This window comes from Bombus vosnesenskii, unplaced genomic scaffold (genome assembly GCF_011952255.1).
Source record: "Bombus vosnesenskii isolate JDL3184/JDL3185 unplaced genomic scaffold, Bvos_JDL3184-5_v1.1 scf7180000013931, whole genome shotgun sequence".
NCBI classification, from domain to species: Eukaryota; Metazoa; Arthropoda; class Insecta; order Hymenoptera; family Apidae; genus Bombus; species Bombus vosnesenskii.
The window spans coordinates 159,182-183,281 of record NW_022883289.1 but is presented as its reverse complement, the minus strand read 5'-3'; the positions used below and the strand labels follow the sequence as shown (position 1 = coordinate 183,281).

Here is a 24,100-nt window from a genome sequence, read left to right as displayed (position 1 = left end):
TGCGTTTGGACTTTGACTGTTGTCGAGATTTGACTCTTACTTAGCTGATATTGCGATTTGTCTTCTGTCGATTGACTGTTTGTTACTTCTATGAATTGACTGAATGTTACTTCTGTGAATTGACTGAATGCTACTGTTACTCTGTCGATTGACTGTCAATGTGTTGACTGACTGTTATTGTTATTCTGTCGATTGACTGTTACTTGGTGACTGTGTCGACTTACTGTTACTTCTGTGAATTGACTTTTACTAAGTATTTTAATACTTATAAATCGGGATATAGGTACGTATCTTAAATGGTTTAGATTTAGTTTTAGGTGTTCGGCTTTTCAGATGTTTGTACAATTAATAGAACAGATTTATTGTTAGGTGTGTTCTATGTTTAACTAAAATTCAAATCAGGGCAAACTTGATACTGGATATTTGAATTGCGAAAATGGATGACTTAAATACCACTGATACAGATTATCTCTAAGAATAACTATTGCATGTGTTACGTGCATTTACGGGTGTTTCAGTTTAAAGTTTGACAACTAGCAATTGTTGTACGTAGTGATATTTTCGATACTCAAAGTTGGAGTTCCTTCTTGAATAATTTTTTAGTAATGTACGAACAAACAAATGAGAACCTATTTTCAAACAAATAAACAACTTGTATTATGTTACAGTAAACATTCTACACATAAAGTGGTGTAATAATAATAAATAAGAATCAATATTCATTTTACCAAGTGCAACACCTGCGTTTTTTTAACAATTACAATTAAGTTTGGTAGTTCTCAAAACAGAGAACATAGAATAGTGATAAAATGAGTCTTATACAATAATAAATTAAAATATTTCTTTTTGAAATATGTGTTCCTATAAAGACAGAATTGAAAGCAAAATCTTAAAAAGTGATAGCATACACTTTAATTTAGCTACACTCAACAGAAAATGATAACTGTGAGACAGCTGTAGCTGTCCATTAAGAGATTGCAAGAAATGTGTCTGGTGTTTCAAAGATGTGAGGAAAAGAAAAACAAAAATAAAAGTAAATACTGATAATCCTATTTGGTCAAAGTACGTGTCAAACATCTCACAAAAAGAGTCAATCTATATCCTGATCCTATGGTCCTGTTACTTTCAAGGTTCTTCGACAAGTTTCGCTCAACTATTATCACACAACGATCACGTTGTTGTCACAAATTTCGACTCGTGACCAGAGTTCCAAGTACATTGGTAATCACTGACTCAACACAACCGCGTTTTTTGAGAAATTATATATCGTAGTGATAAATAAAATGTACAGATCGAACTCGACCTCTTCGATTTCGATGATTTTTTAATATGTCGTGGGGCGCATGATACCGAACAACTTCTTCCTATACATATAACCGCCGGTCTCTCTGAATTTCCGAGGTATTCGCCAAAAACTGCACATACCACTCAAGTGTATTTCTGCTTGTAGCTATGTAGTTGTGCGTCTATGATGGTGCCACATAATAAATGACGAGGTAATATATATATATGTCGGAGTCAGGTTGGCATTTTGGGCCGTTCGATGAACCTTTACTTACTTTATCGTCACGGATGTAGCTAATATTTACGAATGTGGGCACTACAAGAGGCTATGAGTAATAGCGGTGATAGGATGGTCGAGATGATGGTGACAACGAATTCAGATTCGATAACGAATCCACGGTCCACGGGAGGACAAGTATCAACGTAATACACGATTCGGATAACTCAATCGGCAATTCGTCCAACAACTAACTAACAAACTAACTGACTGCCCCGTAATCCAAAAGAAACTGCCCTTATATACTCCTGTCCTCACTTCTCGGGTCAATCTTTGTTTTTAAGGAGAGCCATATAATCATTTCATACCTCTGTCAGGCACACGTCTCTCCCGTGATCGTGACTACGTCCAGTGACCCGCTACGTCACTTCGAGCCCGAACCCATCGTCATAAAGTCAGATTGAAACATTGAAACTATTTCTTATTTTTATTACTTAAGTGCAGCTATAGTAAAAGTCTGGACTAGAGTATTGGGGTTTTTCCCAACATTCCGGACGGAAAATCCTGATGTTCTTTCATCTCCGACATATATAAAAAAAAAGGCGAATAAACAATAGCCCGTTCGTATACTTTATTCACAAGGCAAAGTTACACTTCAATAGCAAAATACAGACTGACTTACCGACTAAAGGACTGGGATCTTTACCTCCTCACTATGATTCGCATATCTCACGGGTGGGAGTCCGGCTACTGTCTATTCTCACGGCTATCGCATGACCAGGTGTTATATGCATATCCTGAGGTCGGCGGCTTCCTGGCTTCTAGGCGACGTTACAATGGCGTATGTGTCAGTTTGTTTGTCGGCCGCGCTTGTTCTTTGTTTATAAACGAGAATCAGGCGAGTGTCACGACCGGCATACTTCAAATCCGACGGACTGACGATAGAGATAAAGATGTGGCGGCACTCGGCGACAATGTATATCGCTGAAGTGCCTAATGAACCATCAACATCCCAACGGTCCTTCCACCGAAGGTTCTAGAAGAAAGAGCACGTGGCAACGATCGCGGACGCCTAGCAAATGCATGGACGCTGGGGATGTTGAGGGATGACGAAAGAAAGTAATCGGATCCGATCGAAAGTAAAATCATAAGAGTCAGTCTTAGAAAGTCACGCCTAGAGTTCGGAAGTAGATTGTAAAGTGTATTGATGTTAGAAAAAAATAAAGTTTTCTTTTTTTATTTTTCACCTCAAATTCCTTTTTTATTTTGTTATTTTACGTGACACGAGCAAGGGTCCGGGCACAATGTGCATATGCGAGACTGTAAGAAACATCTATTACAAACTATAATGCAATTAAAAGTGAATATTATCAATGAATTGAGTTTAAGTTTAGGTTCGTGAAACAACGCTTTCGTAAAATATTACCATATGTGACACTATTATATAGAAAAAACATTTTAAAATTGATAATTTATGATTCTTGTGTAGCGGCACAAGGTCGTTGTTACGTCCCGGGACACGCAATGATCCTAAGAAACCGTCATCTTGCTAAAATTACAGCTAACGGCGAACGCGACTCGTTTCGCTGTCCAGGCACAACGATTCTTTCCAGAGGCTTCTTTGGTCCTCATTGTAGTCGCTATTGTTGGTCGCAGAAATATGTACAATGTTGCGATAAAGCGTAAGTGCCGACAGGCCGAAATTGTCGAGAAACTTCAATAGGGCTAATGGCCCATCAATATGCCTTCGGTACCTCAGTCGGTGGTTAGTCAAGAGTCGAGTTGCGAGGAGTTCAGTAGTTGCAAGTGATCAGCCGAGTCGACAACAAGTTTGGGGCAACAGTCCTAATAAGGACCAGGCAACACGCGCTAGTAACGTTAATAAACGCACTGTTACATTAATACGGCGAGTAATCCTTTGGCATCTTTCACGTTCTACCTGTCACTTGACTTGCAAAATGTTAGTAATAATATTAATTTTAATAGTGAGAGTTAGTCCAATTATTTCTCAAGTAATCGCGACTTTTTAATCAAATTTTTTTATATCAAATTTCGGAGGAATTATGTGAATATCAAATGATTATGTTTCGGAACTTGAAGGAACGTAGTTTTGGCGCTTACGCTCGTGTGTTTAATACGATTCCGGATTCAACGAGAAGAACGAGCAAACGACGAAGAGGCTCCATCACGTCGCGATGCCTACATTCACCTCGCTGCGCGACTAATTAGCGTTCTCGTTTCCTCGTGAAAACGTCGTCCGTGTACACATACCACATGCAAGTTTGCAACGTTGGTTTTACGCAACATCAAACGTGTGCACGCCCACGAGTATACATATTCGACTCCATGATCCTGATAATTATTGCATGAGAAATACGATGGTCAGAATGATGAATCTTTCAAGCCTTCAGCGACTTTTGCTAACTACGTTTTACCAAATTGATCGTTAAAAGCATTCTTTGGTAGCCGTATTTAGCGATTAACTAGAAAATGAAATATGAAAGCTTGTGTTAATGAGTCAGATCAAATTATAGATCGGTTTATATTTGTGGTTTCTTCTATTGTTTGGTTTTGAGGACGTGTTGATGTCTAATTTAAAGGGGAATTACGAGTCAGATCAGAAACGAGATTGGTTGAAGTAAATTAAACACTTGTGCTACACTTGTCATTATTTTCGAAAAAATATTTTTCCAATTTCTGAAATGAATTTGGGAATGTTGTGAATAATAAATAAATCATGATTGCCTAGACCTGTATAAGATAACAAGTGGATTTTCCTCGCGTATTTAATTTCTTTCCATTATCGATTCGTAAAGGTACATTCCTACTTTCTCGTTCTAACATCTACAATATATGCATATTTAATATACGTCACAAAAGATATATCTTAACAAACACGAAGATGGTACCCCATTGGGGGTAGCCACTCACATGATAATCAAACAGATAAAAAATTCTACCAAATGTCCAAATTGGACAAATTGTGAATGTGAAATTTTAAATAAAAAAAAATATATACGTATTTACAATATATACAATATCTACAAAATTTACTCAGAATTTCTACATTTATTTCTACGAAGAAGAAACAATTTTTATTCTCGGGATGAAAAATGTTAGCCTCTATAAAGAATTCTCTTATAGTTCTTCCATCGTAGATTCTTAAAATTTCACACACAATCAGCTCCTCAACAAATAATTGTCAAAGCAACCATAAAATCACGAAGCCATTAGAAATGGGGTTGGTTGGCAAAAGGTGTTAACACGACAACGTCATCGTGTTTCCTGTAGCAATAAGGATGTGAGGCGAAGAAGAAGATGAAAGGAAGTGACTGCGGGAGCGAGAAACGATTGAAGGAAGTCTAGCACTTTTGTGTCGAACACGACACTAACCGGTTTCGCATCTCGTCTCTTTTTCTCACGCAGGATATTCGATCCTTGAGAAACGATACGTAACGAAAAGAACGATCGAGAAACGAAGACACACGAGGGTCGTGGTGAAAAGTGCATCGAAGAAACTTCTCCGGGACGAAAAAGGAAGATCCTGAGGTCAGATCCGTGGATACGATACGTTTCTTGGTTACAGACGGTGGACGGTTGGAAAAAGTCACAGGGACGTTCCACGTTCGACACGATTTCTTTGCACGTGATATGGAACAAGAATGTCAGGTGGGTTTTTTTCCGGGAAACGAGTGTGTCCGTTTTCTTGAACCCATCTCTCTCTCTCTCTCTCTCTCCCTCTTTCTTTTTATTTGGTATGTTCTTACTTCTCTTCCTGATGAGTGTAATTGATTCTTTCGCCAATTTCTTTTATCGCGAGACAGATGTGTATATGTACTGCCTGTACTAGGTTACTATCGAAATATATTTGTAATATACTATTAAAATTACTTTTTGAAGATCAATGTGTTGTATCAAAATTGATGTTCTCTGTTTGAAAAATTATTTACTCTTAAATTACTTTATTTTTAAATCATAAGGCAGATGACAAATGTTCTCTTAAATTAATAAAAAACTTCAATTAATGTATTATGCAGAGTATTATTCTAGTTTCACCTGTTTAGAAGTTCACACGTATAAGTATATATTAGATATATTATTTATAAAAACTTTATTCCTTCAAGGTTCTGGGATAGACGATTCCTCGCACTGATACCAGACATCACTGTCTTTCTCACTCCCTGGTCAGATCCTCTAAACAAAATCTCTATTCTTTGGCAATGCGACGTCGAGTTGGATGATATCAGTTAAAGCTATCTCCCGCAGCTTCTAAACAGTTATATTATCGAAACCTCATAACTCTGCAACTTCGAGTCGTCGGATGTCGACTTTCCAAACACACCCTCAAGCAGTCTGCCGAGGACCTTCGTGAGCGAGTCTTCGGCCCAATTATAAATTACAGTAAGGCTAAATAATGATAGGTTATCTGCCATTGCGTCGATGATAAATCCAAATATAAAGAAAATATAATTTAAACATTCTCAAAATTATTACGGAAGTATCACTTTCTCCTATAATTGTATATTAATTTAATTGTTAAACTGTTTCCAATATTTCCAAAATTTACTTCACAACACAATTGCACTCATCGATTTCAACACGATGTGATTTCCAAAAAGCTTCACCAGAATATCCAGAACACCCCTTTCTGTCCTTTAGATCGTTCTCCGAGGTATTCTTCTCGTAAACGCGGGGCTTCCTTTGCTCTCGTTGAATTTCTGTACCATCCTGACTCTCCGTGGTTCACTCGGATTCTCCGTAGAATCGGTAAATAATTTATGAAACCCAGTTCTTTCCCGGCTCGATTTCACGGTGCGACGCATCCGTAGAAAAATTCGGTGGAAGCCACCGTCTCTCGATTTGCTCCGGCAAAGTGTGCCGTACATCCGGAGGACGTTTCCGGAAATCGGACATTTTTGAGGAGAAATAGGGAGACGGGGTGGGTTAGGTCTCGTCGCCGCGAAACTATCGAAAAAGAGGCGGTCTCTTCTTGTCGTTCTTCGAGGGTTTACGATCTCCTTAAACGGGCTTTCTTCGCTTCTATACAGTCCGTGGTCGTGCTGTTATGGTTGTACGTAATGATCCCTCAGAATCTTTTGAGGGTGCTTTCTTGAAAGTTAAGTCACGTGTCATGAATAAATTTGATTTCTTTCTTCCGGTGTTGAACACTTTTCTTTTTACAGTTTATTGAGTTAATGTGGTAGATTATCTTGTGTTTTGTAGATCAGAGACGGTTTGTATGATCGTCTTAAAATACTTATTAATCGTGACTTGTAACCTTGTGATTTGTAAAATTTACAAGTACCTTTAGGTATCAAAATCAAATTTTCACTTGGATTCTTTGAAACGATTAAATGTCGTCTAATGTAAGCGTATCTTTAATGACCAGTTGACGAGAACTAAATTCGTACTTTGAGGGAACAGTTAACATAGTATTCAAATAACGGTAATTCGGTGATTCGACTCTAAAAACTGCTAATATAATAGTTTCTGTTTCAACAACTTCGAGAGAATAATTTATACTCCTGTCCAAAAATATATTTGTATGAACCGTATATGCTCCCCAGTGTACACGATTTGTCGAACAAGTCTACCCAGTGTTTCGATAAAGGCAATATCGCGAAATCTACATGGCGAAATCTGAAGAAGTTGCATGAAATATCTGTGGAGTTTTATCTCGCTTATAACACTACGATACACTAGGGGATGGAATAACGTTACAGGAAACCTTCCAGCGTGACAGCCTTGTTTCATCGTGAAATATAATCGGCATGGATGTCATCGTCCCCACAGACTTCTCGAAACATCATCTGTCTCAAACTACTACAGCGTCCTAACGATTATTAACATCAACCAACATCACATGAAGAAGAAGAAGAGAAGGAGGAAGAGGAAGAAGAAGCAGCAGCAGAGAAAGAAGAAGATGACGAACAGCAACCTTAGCAAATACTTCAGATTTTCTCGTGGAGCCCTGCCCCCGAGGGTAACCTTCGTCAATTATAAATTTATACAAGCTTTAAGCGCCCAGGAGCACTTCAATCATCCCCGGTTGCTCCTTTCCTGTTCCACAAACACTGGACCAGCTCGCTTGCATTGCTCAGCGTCCGAAAACCAACGACCTCCACTGAAACTTCTATCGGGAGGGATTTTAATATCCGCCAACAAAGCACAAAGTTTCAATCCTCGTCTCTGGTTTTGCTGGAAACGTTTAAACGTCGACGCTTCTGGGACACGTTTTTAACTTTTCTTTAGAGTGCACATGGCTACGGCTGTGGTTCCTCTATGCGGCGGAGCTCGTCGCGAATATTCTCTTTGCGTAAAAGAAAGCGTTAACATGTCCGCTGCGGATTCCATTTTCATTTCCTACAATACTGTATACTACCAAATAATTTACATATAATATCTGTCTTTATTGTGGACATTACATATATGTTTAATACGAATTATTATAAAATACTTTTTCATAATTTTGGCATCTTTAGTTCACGTGTCACGTTAAAGTCGATTCCATACAGACCACACATGATCTAAAAGTGTGTGTCAACTCGAAAGTACGTGTTAAATACAAATGTAACATTGAACTGACGGAAAAAAACAAATAAGCTAAAGAAATTAACAAATAGCTGATTTCTTCCGATCTTTTTCGAAAGAACGATATTTCCAATATGTAGTTAGATACAGTTTTTTTTATTTAGTTGTTTACATTCACAATTTGTCCAGTTTGGACATTTGGTAGAATTTTTTAGCTATTAGATTATCATGTGGGTGGCTACCCCCGGTGGGATACCATCTTCGTGTTTGTTAGGTTGTGTCCTTTGTGAGGTCTGCTGGGTGTTTCCTTTTCAGCCTTCTTTCCATGTTTGAGGTGTTGATCGTTTCCACAGCTAGCCGGTTTGGGTGTGCTCCTATTCCTTCTTTATATTTTCCTGCGTGTCTTCTAATTTCCTCTTTGACCGTTGGTATTCCCAGGTCCTTCCGTATATCCTCGTTTCTAACGTACCATGGGGCGTTTACTATTGTTCTAAGAATTTTAGCTTGTACTGTCTCTATTTTGTTTAAATGGCTCATTGCTGCTGTCCCCCATAGTGGTATTCCGTACGTCCAGATTGGTTTTATGATCGTTTTGTATATTTTTAATTTATTTTCTATACTTAATTTGGATTTTCGATTTGTTAGCCAATGCATTTGTCTCTTTGTTGTCTGTATTTTGTCTATTATTGATTTAGTATGCTGTTTCCATGTGAGTTGTGTTTCTAGGTGAAGTCCTAGGTATTTAACTTGCCTTGTTTGCGGTATGTGCGTGCCGTTCAGTAGGATGTTTGGTGGTGTATGTTTTCGCAGCGTGAATGTAATATGGTTGCATTTGAGGTGGTATGGTGATAGGTGCGTAAGGAACTACTCTTGGTGTTTTTAACGAACAATAGTTTATTTAGAATTAATCAACAATCAGAGTTAACAATTAACAATTACACTTAACAGACAACTGGTAACAACTAACAAATAACGATAGACACCGAGAGATCATTCGACGCGTTGCTATGCAAATAGTACCGAGGAGTTACACATTTAATGGCGTAAGACAGACTGCTTGCCCTTTTGTTTCGGATCGCGCAGATTCTTCCCTTCGTAGCCCATCGATATCCCCCACTAGCGTGCATTCATTAGATGTGCCGCCAGTGCTGACACGTGTATGCTCTTCCGAGAATTCGGCGGAAAGAGTGTGAAGATATCGATGGTACATTGGGTACGTCGGTGTTGCGCTTTGGTGGCGTCGCGCTTTGCATCCGGAGCCGTTGAAAAGTTCCGTGGCCCGTGCCGCCACACATTTATCGGGGTTTGCTTTTATTTGTTTATCTTGCAGCCACTTTGCTATTTTTGTGATATGTTCTTGTAGTAATTTGACTGCTGTCAGATACAGAGTGAGAACAGTAAGCTAATTACTACCGAATAACTCGTTAGTCGAGCACCGATTTTAATCCGTGCTACTACTTACGGTTTATTATTACACGGGTCTCATCCGTAGTTGGCATGCGTATCCACAGGTCCTTGGATGGATGTCGACTACAATCGGCGTTCGGAAAAAGAAAGGTAATATTCCCAAACGTCCCTTCAAGTTCTTCGGCTTTCTGATCACGCACCACGGTGTACTAATCCCACGAGGCGATTCTTAGAATACAATGATAAAACGTACGATGATTTACGCAGCCACGTCATCGCTTAATCAAGGAATCTTGTTATTCTATAGCGAAATCGCGTTACGAATACATTTAATAGCTTTTGCACGTGAACGGAGTAAATTCATCGGTACATTATTGAAAATGTCAGAAACCACTCGCGGCCATGCTTCTGCCTTCGCACTCCTCTCTTCGTCTTCGTTTCTGCTCAGTCCTCCTCTTCCGTCATCCGCATTAAAGGGATCTCTCTCTTGTTTCATCCCCTGGGTCGCTCGAACGACTTCCATCCTCTCGCTTCCTTCTCGGCTTTCTTCCACCGGCTGTTAGCCTAGAGAGAACAAGAAAATGTACCTGGTGATTTGGCGATGTACGATTGAGAAATTGAGATGGATTGATGGTTCTACGGTTAATCCGAAATTTTTAAAGGGTTGAGTATCGGAGGGAGATTTACGAGATTAAGTGAACTGCGGAAGCAAGAAATCGGGGTGAAAAGGTAAATATAAAATAGGAATATTTTTCATCGTTTATTTTGTAGTAAAAAAGGCGAAGAGATTTGGTTTAATTTCTTCCGAGACACCCTATACGCAATTCAAAAGAAAGAGGGAAAGAAAATTGAGATTGGCCAGAAGAATCGTTGGTCGAACATCTAAGAGTAATTGCAGCGTGTCTTCGATCGGCGTTTTCGAGATTCGATGAGATCTCGATTTCAGACGGCAGCCTTTCCTTAGAATCATCATCATCTACTGAATTCTTTCTCTTCCTTCCTCTTATCGTCCGAGGTAATCCGATTGTCGAGCCAACGTTCTATTATCAGCGTCGACCAGTAACCCTCAAAGGGAATTAATAATCGGATATTTAATTGCTTAAGGTTCTCGAGATAAATGAACGTGCGCAGCAAGCTGTTCTTTACCCAGGAACGAAACAACATGCAGCTTTCTCTCTTTAGAAAAAGTTTACAGAGAAAAATTGTGAAAGTTAATCGAATAAATAAATTACGCGGAAACAGCGAAGAAATTACAACACGCGAAGGGTGTTCATTAATTTAATATAATAATCAACGTCATCGCGAAGAGGACAAAATTAAGAACCAACGAAAGTACGGATAGAATTGCACGCTCGCTGGCGACAGTCTAGCGTGTTTATTTTAAGAGCACCCTTGGCTCATGCATAAAAGATTAAAAGCGTTTAAAATTTAAATGTGGTCCAAATAAAAGAGGAGAAAAAACCATGCAAGACAGGAAAGAGGGAGACACACTACGAAAAGAGAATGCTTCTGGCGACCATACAATTTTCTATTGATATTCTTCGCATTACTGCTTTTCGAATCCATAATTTTTCTAGTATTCCTTTAGATGCAATCGACCGCCATTCGTTCATCGCAGTGAACATTTCAAACATGGTGTTGATGTGGCGAATATTGAGTTGTAGAGTGGTTCTCATTCGTTGATAAGTTAAGTAAAACAATGATTTCGTTTATTAATAAAATATATTATATATTATAAATTATAACAACTGTGGAATCGAGCGAAAGGATTTACATTTGTCGAGGGGTGTAACAAATCCTGTTCGCTCTTCTGATGTATGATTGGAGGAGATTGATTGATTGTGATTTAATTTGACTTTCCTGAGATATGAATGAAATTCTGTTGAAACATGCGCTATTTTAGCATTTTTAACACGTTGACTGCCACGACACCCGTATTCGGGTGACAGCGAAGTTTTCGGTAGGGCCGCGTCACCCGTATTCGGGTGTCGCTTATTCGACTACTTGCGAAGGATCGTCGTAGGTATTTGAAAAGATATTCCAGAGGAAATAATAAAACTATCGAATTGTTATAAAAGTAATACGAAAATGGTTTATTAAAAAAATTATTTATGTAAAACTTTAAAGCTTTCTATACGTAGCTGAGGTTGGTCGCGACAATTTGGACAATAAGTTGTTGTTTTCTTTAAATTCTCTCGTGCCTTTGTTCGGTCCATTCGACGTCTTTTATTTGCATAACATAGTTTGCATGCGCGTCTAATGCTTCTTCCAAACGACGATATTACGCTGACTCCGTCGAAGACAAGGATTTTTTGTATTTTCAGACAACCCTAATAATTTTGCAACTAATAATTCTCTAAATATTCTAATATTATATTCTTCCTTGTTTTGTAAACCGCCAAAGCGTTTACAACAGAAATCCCCAGAAGGAGTTGAATGCCAAGTTTTCTGTATCATTTGATTCCTTTCCTAATTGTGGTGGCATAAGAAACCATTTGGTCGGAATAATCTATACCACACTTTCCTTCATTATATTCAACAACAGCTAGTGGTTTTAATGTTGCGAACAAACGAAACGAGAGATCATTCTTGAGATCACAATTTCAGCGACTCGCATTACTAAAATATCGATGGGACTACCTAGCAGAGGACCTTGGTACTGCTGCACGCGTGGCCTGACGGAGATTTCTTTGAAAACTCATGTTAACATCTTGTATCTTCCCTTCCATCGCGTGTTGTGTCTTTGGTAGGCGAACGAATGATGTATAGAGTTGTGCATCGATGTGGTGGAACGCGTATCCCGATAAGAGCATCTAAGTTATGTCATAGGAACCGCTAGGTTGGTCGTTGCATGTTGATTTGGAAACTTTAAAGCTTATGACAGAGTCTCGGCGATAAACATACATACAGTTGTAATTAAATTATTCATTTATCATCCGAGTACTGGCCCGCAGACGGTCTAAACGCTAATATTATACTTTTAAAAAATAGCAATTGTTTTCGACCCTAACATAAACTTAGCCTAACGGAACATCGCGTTATAACACTCAACAATAACAAAGCTTCTGTCCGTCGAGCCTTTATACTTTTACTTGAAATGTGAAAAACGTGGAGGCTTCAAATATTCCAACACATATTGAAAAGTGAAGAGGTACTAGATAAAACGTCTAAAATTTGAAGGTACATTAGCGTTTCCAACAATGCTGCTATTGTCGTATAATAATTGGTATCTAACATAATCTTGGAATAAGAAAACTAAAATGTGGATCGAATAATTCCATGAACCAATTGAAAATTCATAATCAATCATTCGCGTGTTAGACACACATGGAACCTCGAATGGTTTCAAGTGATTCTCAATATAAACTCGCGGCAAGTGCACTTCGAACAGCGCAATTCTCTTTATCGTCCAGGTCTATTCGTTCCTCGTTTCTTTATCTTTTTCACGCTTTCAGGTTTTGTCGTTTCTCGGTCTCACGCGACAACTAGACGCCTGATAACGAGCAAAGATAAAAAATGATAACAACGCGACGATGCGGCGCTGGCGGTTTGCTCCTTTGTCGCTTCTTTCTCACGTCAGTCGTCGGACAAAGGGGTAATTTCGAGGGTGACAGAGGCAAAAAGAGGACGAGGAAAAAGAGAACACGAAATCGCTCCTCGGAGAGAACATTCTTGAATAGAGTTTTGATTTCGGATCCCTCGCGGACGACGTGCCGGAAATTTTCCGCGATTTTAAATGCCACGATCGTTTTGTATCGCGTATGTTGCATCACTTCGTTTCGAGTGTTTTTATTCTACGCTTTAAAAAGTAAAAATGTAAAAATTGTGTCCTCTTTTTGGTAATTTTTCTGATAGATTCGTAATATTAGCGATTAGGGATGGATCCCTTAATACTAGAACTACCACATCAGTCAAATTGACTGGTTTTACAATTTTATTTTAAAATTCCTACCATGTTATATTTTTTCCGCATTGATGTAACGACTTTCGCAACGATAACTAAAAGAATAATATAATGAATTTTATTTTGTTTTTTATGTATCAAACTCAAAATAATTCTGTATCAAGGCTACTTATACCAACACCAGTCAAAATAACTGGCACTTGCCAAAGTGTAAAAGGGTCCTGCGATCTGTTTATCGAATCCCAATTAACTAGATCCCTCGTTTTCTACAACTTCCCACTCGTTTTCTAAATTTTTACTGCGTATTATTCGACATGATATCAGTTATCATGAAAATTCTTGATTGATCGCTAGATGCTAACGCTAGAAATATCAAATCAGTCAAAATGACTGGCTATACAATTTTATAAATGTGTCAACTCTTGTTTAGAGGTCATGGTCCCAGATGGATTAATGATACCAAAAATGTACTACATAACATAGAATTCCTTCTGTAAGAAAGAAATAAATTAATAAATATAAAAATATTCTATTATTACGTATTTTTTATAGACCAGTTATTTTGATTGGTTTTGGTAGAAATAACTTCCTGTTAACTATCGGTAGTTTTAGTGTTAACTATTTAAGATTGTACTAAGAAAGAAACTCTAGCAAGTTATTGAAAATAAATCGTATAAATTTCTTATGTTAAATGGCATTTAACATAATTATTAATATTTATTTTTTATAAAAACTTGAATCTATAGGTATATTTTCATAAGAAGAGAAATCTAAGGGATAAAGAAATAATTGGTATTTAGATTTATCATACTTATATACAAATTCTTATATTTTATACTTACATTCAAATATTAAATAGAAATTCTTCACAATTTTATTATACTACTAAAGCATTAATATTGGAAGTGGAATTGATACGTTTATTTGATTAATTGAGTGATTAATTTATTTATATTTTGAAATATATTTTCGCAATGTGGTACAACAGTACTTTAAATTATTGAGGTATATACGAATTCAAGAATTTGTAAAATATATCCCTTGTAACTTTCTATTGTGCCCTTTACAGAATATATGTGTTCCAACTTCGTGTTATGCTATTTAAAAACTGTGCTAAGAGTTTTTAAGACTCGTGTCCTCTCTTGTATTATGCCCTGAAAGCATTGTGTCCCTGGAAAAGCGTCAAAGGTCCTCTGCTTTGTAGAGGTTGACAAGGGTTTAGTTAACCTTTTGGAATATTTCACAGGGTTCGAGGCTTTTTTTGCCAAGATCAAGTTTGAGGTACATTTTTGTAATTGATGTTATTACGTTGCTCAGTTCAATCGTGTTTCTTTATTCTTACAAAATTTCTGAAATTCAAGAAAAATATGAAACAATCGTTGTTAACATACGTAATTTTTCATTGCAATCTTATGTCAAGATTTTTCTTAAAACATTAAAGCTTCTGCCTGATGAAACACAAATGAAATTGAGACATAAAAATTCAGGAACTAAAAATTATGAAACCATGACAACTATCGATCAATACTTACGAAATTAAAAATTAATAGTAAAGATAAATTAGTTTCAGTTGAATTAGTTTTAATCCTTACAAACATGAATATGACATATTTTATTTGTAACAGAAATGAAATTATATGTAAAAAGATAGGAGTCTTTTAAATAAATAAATTATTACCCAAATGACGGGTTAACTTGTCTCCCCAGTTAATAGTTTTAACCAAGCAATCAGTTAAAATTGATAAAAATTTATTTTAGATCAGACTTCATAAATGCTCCTTACTTTAACGTAAAGAGTTGGCGAATTAGTTAAATTTGTCACGCAACGGAATGTTTATTAGTCGCGGTCGAGTGGAAACCCTGCGACGCCTCATGATGACATCTATTATTCTCCGCAATGTCGCATTATCGTCTTTGTGGCGGCAAGTAAATCCGCGGAGGGTAGAGCAAACGTCGGCTCATTGTGATTTCACGTCGCTTCCGGTCGTCGAATCGACATGCGAAATCCGGCCGAGTTATTCTGCTCACGCGTTCCTCAAATGACGCATTAATTCGCGCGGTGTCCGCTTCGCGAGAACTTTCCTCATCGTCGTAATACGCGGTACCGGAAGTTGCGACGAAACTCGCGGATTATAATGTTGTTCCACGTCAAGTGTATTAACTGGTTCTTTGCGACAATGAACTCCAATTCTTTGAGTATCCTGTGCACGTCTCTTGACCGTTCGTTGGTCGTAATTTTCAACTTGTTGAATTTTACTTCGGAACTTTTTACTCGCTAGAACTTTTCTTCTTTTCCTAATCATTAAATATATACGTGTTTTGATAAAATGAACGTGTGCTTCTCTTGAGCTTTAAATGTGATGTTCATACACCCGATATACCTCCATCGTGTTATTCTAATTAATATTATTCATATGTGATATAATTAGGTACATGTTAGATTAGTAATGGATGATCTTCAAATGACGATCTATGTTAATTTAGCGAGATAAGCCTAGTTTATTTGATGAACAAAATGAGATGATAAAGGAAATTTAAATATTACATTAATCGATAAATAAATAGCATTTCATTTGTTAGAATTCGTTTAAATTTATATGAGAAGACATGTTACTGTAAAGGTATCAAATTTTATATTTTTGAAAAGCGAAGCTTAGCATGTAGTTTCAAAGTAATATATTTAATAATAAGTATATTATATAGTAAAGTCACGAAGCCAGCGAATCCGTGGAATACGATTCGCTTCGAAGATTTAAAAGTTTAGTTTGTCTTGATATTTCAAGTTGATAGAATTTTTAAGTTGCTTAGGAGATTTATAGAAGGACGATTACCTCGATGAATATAAAGTAGATTTGATAACTTGAAGCACAAATCCGTCGTTGAAAGTAGTACTTTGGATTGAAAATTAATACCGTTTCAGTAGTTTGAGAGTTAAGTTAATAGGATAGGTTGAACTACGGTTCAAAGTTGGGCTAGTGGAATAGACCCGTTACTGGTCAGTCATCCGATTAGTGTAACGGCTTTACCGCGTTCGGTAAATAGGATTTGTTTAATCTAAGCGATCGTATATTTCAATTACTGCACCTACACAAAATTTAGAAGAACAAGTTTACTTCACTTTGAATACATTTGTTGCGTTTAAAATACTGGATCGCTTCAGATTTGAGAAAGAAATATTAGAAAGTCAATATATACAGGGTGCATCACAAAAATTTGCACAATCTGTTCTCTTTGAAACTGTAATAGATGTCGGCTTGAAATTTGAACACGTTAAACGGTTCAAAGAGCCTTATATTTTCGAGTATAAGATATAGATATGCAGAAATGTGAAGAATATGCAGATTCAGATAAAAGTTTTATTAGGCTTGGAAACAGTTATCAAAATAATGAAAAATTAATACACAATTCTAAAATATTATCTCTTTGAAAAGTTAAATGGATCATGCATAACTCGATAAAATAATATAAAAGAAAAAATGTTGAGCATTTATTATTTCCTTATAAAGCATAAGAAACTTTTGGGATAGTCATAATATCATATGTAGTTTCGAGGAAAAACAGACTGTAACACTTAACGTGGTTCACCTCGTATATTGTTATGCAATCAGATATTGTATACATTATATCTGTTTCAATGATTTTGTTCCATCTATTTGATAACTTTATGATTGCTCTCCCAAAAAATTTCGTTTTCCTCTGCAATGCATTTTACCAATTTATGTTTCTGAGCTTCTAGCTTATTCAATTTTATAATGTTGAAAAAGTTTTGTAAAATAGCATTACAATTAATGTGTAATACGCGTAACAATATTTTTGTAAAAAAAATTATGTCTACGTTATCAAATTTCTCTTCGATTACTGTACTCGATATCCAATTAAGAATTGTACTTATTTTATTATCTTACAACTTACTTATAAAAACTTTTGAATCGTATTTTAATCAATACTATCTTCAATTAAAGCAGTGTTTTGGATCTGTTATTAAGATTTTATTGATACAATTTCTTCCAGAATGACGTAATACAGTATAGTACTGATAATCGCACAAGGCGCTGTAATTAAAATCAATTCAACAGACCGCGATCGTGCTTATCAGACAATATAGGTATTGAAATACATTGACTGTTATCAACTTGACTCAATGAAATCGAATTGTTAGTGGTTCGGTCTTGGGTAGGAAATTGTGATGCGTTAATTGCTTGATCGTTTCCCTGTAGAAGATAATCTCATCAGAGGCAATACAGAGAGTCTTGCTCATTCTACAACTTTACCGATGAGAATTCCGAACGTGTGCTCGATTGAAATCAGTTTGACATAACTGTATACATTCCGCGCGATTAATTACGAAGTTACAAAGTGATTTAATTAAATGCCGGCTAATCGAAGCCGTTGCATTACCATTTGAATGTTACTTAATCAACGTGTCAAGTTGAGATTCGCAATTCCCGAGCACACGTCCCGCAGACAGAGTATTAATTTCAACAGGCCATCAGTTTTCGCTTTAATTGGATAGAGTTTGTTCGTCGCGGCACGCGATAAATGTCTGCTAGACGTACCCGCGGAATTTTAATTACTTTTCACCGTAGCTTTCAGTCTCCGATATAACTTTATTTATAACTTTATTTTCGCCGGCTGAACATTTTTCTTTTTCATTAACTTTGCCTACGGAACTTAAAAGCATGGGATCCATAAGAAATAAAGTCTTGAGAGGTATAACTCCGGGGAACGAATGATTATTCCTCGAGAAGAATAGTATAACACGAAAGGATCGCGAAGTATGTGATACGAAACTTGAAATAAGGAATTTATATTCTCTGTGTATTTACTTATATGTACATTTGCTTAAGCCTTTGTACTCTGAAAATCTTTTTATGATAAAACAACCAACCGCACCAGCACATTTTTATAACGAAACTTTGTAAAATTAGTAGTTTTGTTTCGATAAGGTAAGGTGGATAAAAATGGTTATAAATTTGTGACTGTTTATGGATTTATGAGTAATCTAAATGTAGAATATAAAACGATCAATTTAGTTTTTGAATAGCTTAAGTATTCTTTGAACTGCAAAAAATTAATCTCTATCATCCACAAACTAATTTTCTATTCGTTGGAAGAAATCCTAAACCGTGCCTTGTTATAACTCTTTTTATAAAATATACACGTTGTTCCATAAGATCGGAACAATTTCAAATCCATTTTACTTAAAAGTCGTTGACTATCAGAAGTGGCAAATGAAAAATTGAACATTTTACGCTCAGTTTTTATTAATGCGGTCATATCATCAAAGCGTTATCACGAAGATGTAATCAACGCTGTTGAAAAATAACAAGTAAAAGCAGTTTCGAGTTTGAAAGAGGCGAAGGTGAAACAGCTAACAATTCCACGAATGTTATCCGAAGATAAAAATAAATAATAAAATCGACGTTTTGATTGGCAAGATAAAAGTTTCTATTTGTCCATGTTAAATGAATATTCGACACTTTTCTGAAGAATTCTCTTTCATCTACTGCACTTGTAGAACGGTTATTTTCTCTCGCAACAATATTAGATGGGCCCAGGCAAAGATCTCTCATGGATGAGCTTTTTGAAGAGAGAGCTTTGCTTACGACAAACTGCTGCAAAGATTTCTTAAGGAAACATTTTTTCTTATACAGATTGGAGTCCTTAACAAACTGAATTGTATTTCTTAGATGTTAGATATGTAGGATGTGGTGTGTTGTTAGCGGCTGATTTCCGCAGGTGATGCAATATGCTCGATCCATTTTGCTGAGAATGAGTTGTTTCGAGGAAATAGGCGATTTTGGTGTGGTCGATTCTTAATCGGGACAGTAAGCATTTATCTTTCCCGTTCATCATTTTCCATTTATTTTCTAATAATAATAGTGAAAATAAAGATCTGAGATAAATTATTTAAAATAATTGCTTCTTATTTTTATTCCAATTAAAATTTGGTCTGGTTTAGGCTGCCTTTAAATCAGGCGCGCCAAAATTTATAGGAAATGATTTGTAACAAGTTGAGAAAAAATGAAATCGCACCTTGCAACGGGAAAGCGCAATTTTATTAAAAAAATGTTAAATTCTGTTGCTACTAATTCGTTTTATACTGGATTACGCATCATCGTCACCTCGTACAATACAGTATCTTAAGAAAGTACCTTATTCGAATACCTACAGGACACACATTACCTACAATAAATGTGATATGCCGATTTTGATGAAAACTTGCAGATTCATAGTGCAGCTAATAATACTGATCACCTACTTTTCCTTTGCCGACAATCGTCCACATTTCGCGGATGAAAACTCTCAAAATGCGGATAGATGCCCAAGGATAAATTGTATATTTTCAACAACAAATATAAGCATACAAACAGATTTTAAAGAATCCGTTTTTTAATCCGAATTTTAAAGAATCAGTTTCAATACATCTTTGTTCATTATTTTTTGTAAATATTTGACAATTTTAACTAAAATTTGTATGTGCAAATTGGATATCTAAATTCGAAATAAAAAAAGGATAAATCAGAATTTCTATTTTTTCTAAATTGACTAAGATAGTCATTGTTTTAACTAACTTGAACGAACTTTTGCCTTCTATAGACAATCAAAACTTTCTAGGCTAATTTGGGTGCCATTTTGGTTAGGAAATATTTAATCGCCTCATCTTTGCTTTTAAGGGGGTGTCCTGAATTAGAATGTTCTAAAACAGCGTCTTTTTGTGATTTTTTTTAGAAGCGAAAGAAAGAAATGAAGTTATTGAATTTTGAGCTATGGTTTTATATATGTTTGATAAATACAAAAAAAATTTTTTAAAGTAAAAAAAAAAAAATTATAACAGATTTCTAAGCCTATTTCATGGGCTACAGTTTTCAATCGGCGTGAAAGATCCACCTCGTAATTCTTGACCGAAACAAAAAATCAAAAAAGGATTAAATTATTGTATATTTTTCTCCTCGATGAACTAAAAAAGTTCGTCAAAAAGTTTATTTAAATAATTCTTATAGTTTATTTTTTCTTTTTATAAAACACATTTTTTCTTTAAACCCGCCAAAATTTTTAATTTCACACTATTTCCTGCCTTTCTTTTTAGTTCATTTCTTTGTTGCCTCTCGATATCCCCACTACGCACGCGTTTGTTAGATGTCCGCGACAGTTTCCGCTTATGCGTTCTTCCGAATATTTGGCGAAAGAATCGTAGGGATATCGATGGTACATTTGGCATGTCGGTCTTACGCTTTCAAGGTCGCTTTGTGTCACGAAACCATCGGAAAATTCCGTGGTCGAGTGTCACCACATGTAGATAAACATAATCGCTTTTTCTTAGCAGAAATCATAAAAGGTTTCGACGACTAGACCTTGCAAAGATATACGAATAAAACACGGAGATAATTAATTCACTATTCTATTAGTATTATCGTGTTACATAATTCACGATAAATATACCAGATCTGCGCAATAAATAACATATTTCCGATTTATAATTACAGATACTTATGCTTCGTTCGTTAAAATTATATTACAATCCTATCGTGTTACGATCTTATCTGTATCATCGTGAACAGGATAAGGATTTTAAGAACTTTCGTTCTAAATCTTTATCAATACGTTAAAAAATCCAATCGAATAATTCGATTCTGTTACATATATAAGGTGTGATCTTGTTTACACCATGTATCTATTATAGTTGTCTGTTATTAGTTACTTCCTTTTTATGATACTCTTCCAAGAGTAATCTACTTCTCTCATTGAAATTGTTATACAGAATCGCTTGCTTCGAATTTCTCGACATCTTCAATACTTTGATTACAGTTTGCATTCACAGTCCTCCTAAATATATATCTAGGTACATAACATATTTTCTTTATCGTTATTAAGCACTATTATCCCAGCATTGCACCTTTGATATGTAAAACGCAAAACGATAAGACGATTTATACGTGAGTGATAATTCTAAAATTGTGAGTTATATAATAAGGGGAATTATCGTTTGAAAATACTTTAAACGTAAATCGCTAAATGATTGTATCGTCCGATACAAAGTAGAAAGATATGTTGATAGATATGGTGATAAGTTAGCTATAAAAGTCAAATCTTATAACTTGGCAATGTCAGTTCCTTCCCAAAAACCGACTATAAGAGAGTTTGTTACCTTTTCATTGTTAGAAATAAATCTGTTAGAATGAGAGGTGAGTAATTTTACTTGTGATATAGTTCGTAACCACGTATGTTGCTTTTGAGATATTATTTTAGTTTCGCATATCCTTATATCGCATATATTATACGAACAATGTATTTTGTGAGAGAATATAGAGAACGAAATAAATTTTTTCGGCTACTGATGAACATCAATGACGAAGGAAGTTGTTTTCAATTACGAATAACCATCGAAGATGAATATTTTTTGCTTATTGGAAACCACTGTCGAAAATTGTTATGCTGCTAACTGTTACACTTAGCATTCCTATAATTAACACTGTGTCGTATATGCATTCATCAGGTTGCTACACTGACGATTAATAGTGTTTTTAGTTACCTATAACCATTAACGATAACTAAATTCCATTGATTAGCAATAATCATTATCAATAATGGATCTCGTTTTAGTCCGTCACTGATGATGATAATCAAAAAGTATTAATCACTTATACTACTCATTTATAATCAGTAACTGTAAAAATTGAAATCACCAAATTCGTCACTAAATTTTTTGATCGTTAGTTTGCTATTTAAACAACAATTAGCTTTTTCTTCATGACACGCAAAATAGTATTGACATGCAGAATGGCAGATTCGTTATTTTCTTCTATTTCAGATTTATTATTACTAGCCATTGCCGTTTTGGCAGTGACAGGGAACGCTTTTGCCGAAGTATACAAAATTCCGAGAGGTCCACCAGAATCTTCGAGCAAAACGAGAGAGTCTAATGTCCACCTCAAACAAATCGACTTACTACCTCATGCAACAGAGGAAAGAGGTGTAGATTGTCCACTAGGGGAATATACATTCTTACCACACGAATCTTCTTGCACCAAGTATTACTTTTGCGAAAACGGAAATAAGCATATGGGTGAATGTCCTGAAGGCATGATATATGATTATATTAGAGAAGTTTGCGATTCGCCGCATGCCGCCAAATGTATAAACCAAAAGTATAACGACTTTTACAACAATGATAATAATTGTTATTTTCCATCTGATTGTCCATCCGTTGGCCATAGTCGTTATTCTCATGAAAGAAATTGTAGTTTATATTACGAATGCTCCAACGGTCGCAAATGTCTTCTGAAGTGTTTCGATGGGCACGTCTTCAATCCAGTAATCGACACGTGCGATATACCCAAGAACGTACCCGGCTGCCGCAATTAGATACCTACTATGAATGCAGTGTAATCCTTGCGATGTAGTGTCGGTGTTAACAATATTCCTCATGGATGTTACTGTAACAGATATTATAAATGCTCAGGCAATATGAAACTTCTTATGACGTGTAAAAGCGGACAACTCTTTGACTATACAGAAGAAAGATGCGTTGATAGTAGTCATGCTTACTGTTATATGGACAGTAATGCTAGGAATTGAGAAATTTGTGGTACCTAGTACAACACAGGCTTTTACACAGAAGATTGTCAAAAATATTGTAGATGTAGCGATAGGAACGTGTGTATATCGAGCAATGTGCCAGCGGTCTGTACTACGATATAATATTGGGAGAACGTGCCTCAAAACGTAAATTTATCGTCGAACTGTCCGTCTCTACCTGATTGTAGCAGTAGTATTGGTGTTGTACCCCATTATTGTAAATTTACACTTTGCTATGAATACGACGGAAAGTCAAATATTGCGAGGTATGCGATACTGGATTAAAGTTATATTATGTACTCGGAAGCTGTGTGAGTAAAAATGCTTAATGTGGCAACTGCAACCTACTGGCAAACAAAACATTTTTGGTTGGATATACCATTTGTGATTAATTTGCTTTAAAAACTGGAAAATGAATCGTAGAATCAGAAAGAAATGAATTTGTAGAATAATCACTAAAGGTAAATGCTTTGTTGTAATACCTTCGAGTATCTCTGAATTTCAGAATATTACGATGTTACAAGGTTAAAACGTAATGCTGCTTTTATATATTATTTAATTTATGTAATCTTTTAGGATAACTGCATTGAATTTGACACAGATCGTAAATTTTCTGTAAATAATAAAATTAGTGATAAATGACACCATTTAATTAGCATTCTTTCTTATATGTACACATAGCATGAAACGATATTAATTTAATTACATTCGATTCATCGCCATGTATATTGTCACGATTTTATTTTGTAAAAATGCGACTGATTAACAAAAACATTACCATAAATGTAGTAGTTACATACAAAGCAAACGTAAATCAATGATGCCATGTGAAATGTAAAAGATCGGATTATAAAACATTCGATGGAAATAAAAGTTGCTCGATATTGCATTGTATTCTATATATATTAAATGATTTATCAAATTGGACTATACCTACGGGGTGATAAAAATTTAATTTCCTTTACCAATAGTTAGACATAGTACATAGTTTAAAGATGAATATCGAAATGTGCATAGTCGACAAAATTGTACCTTCGGCGACTATGGAAAATGAAATATTCAAGGCCACGTTTAAAAATATGGGCGTTATATGGTGCATATAAAGTACTAGTCACTAACGTTACAAAAGCATTGCAAAACGTAAAATATGTTTCCGCTACTGTTGTTATTTGGTCCTC

The 24,100-nt window shown here is 35.8% G+C and overlaps 2 protein-coding genes across 2 annotated transcripts in view; both read left to right on the top strand.

Moving 5' to 3' along the window:
- LOC117239335 overlaps positions 1-24,100 on the top strand; it is a 239,009-nt gene that overhangs the window by 66,066 nt on the left and 148,843 nt on the right. The window lies entirely within an intron of this gene.
- LOC117239333 (peritrophin-1-like) lies at positions 21,523-22,709 on the top strand. The gene is made up of 2 exons (XM_033504831.1): positions 21,523-21,529; positions 22,156-22,709. Exons 1-2 carry the CDS (start codon positions 21,523-21,525, stop codon positions 22,707-22,709), a joined length of 561 nt encoding a protein of 186 aa, XP_033360722.1.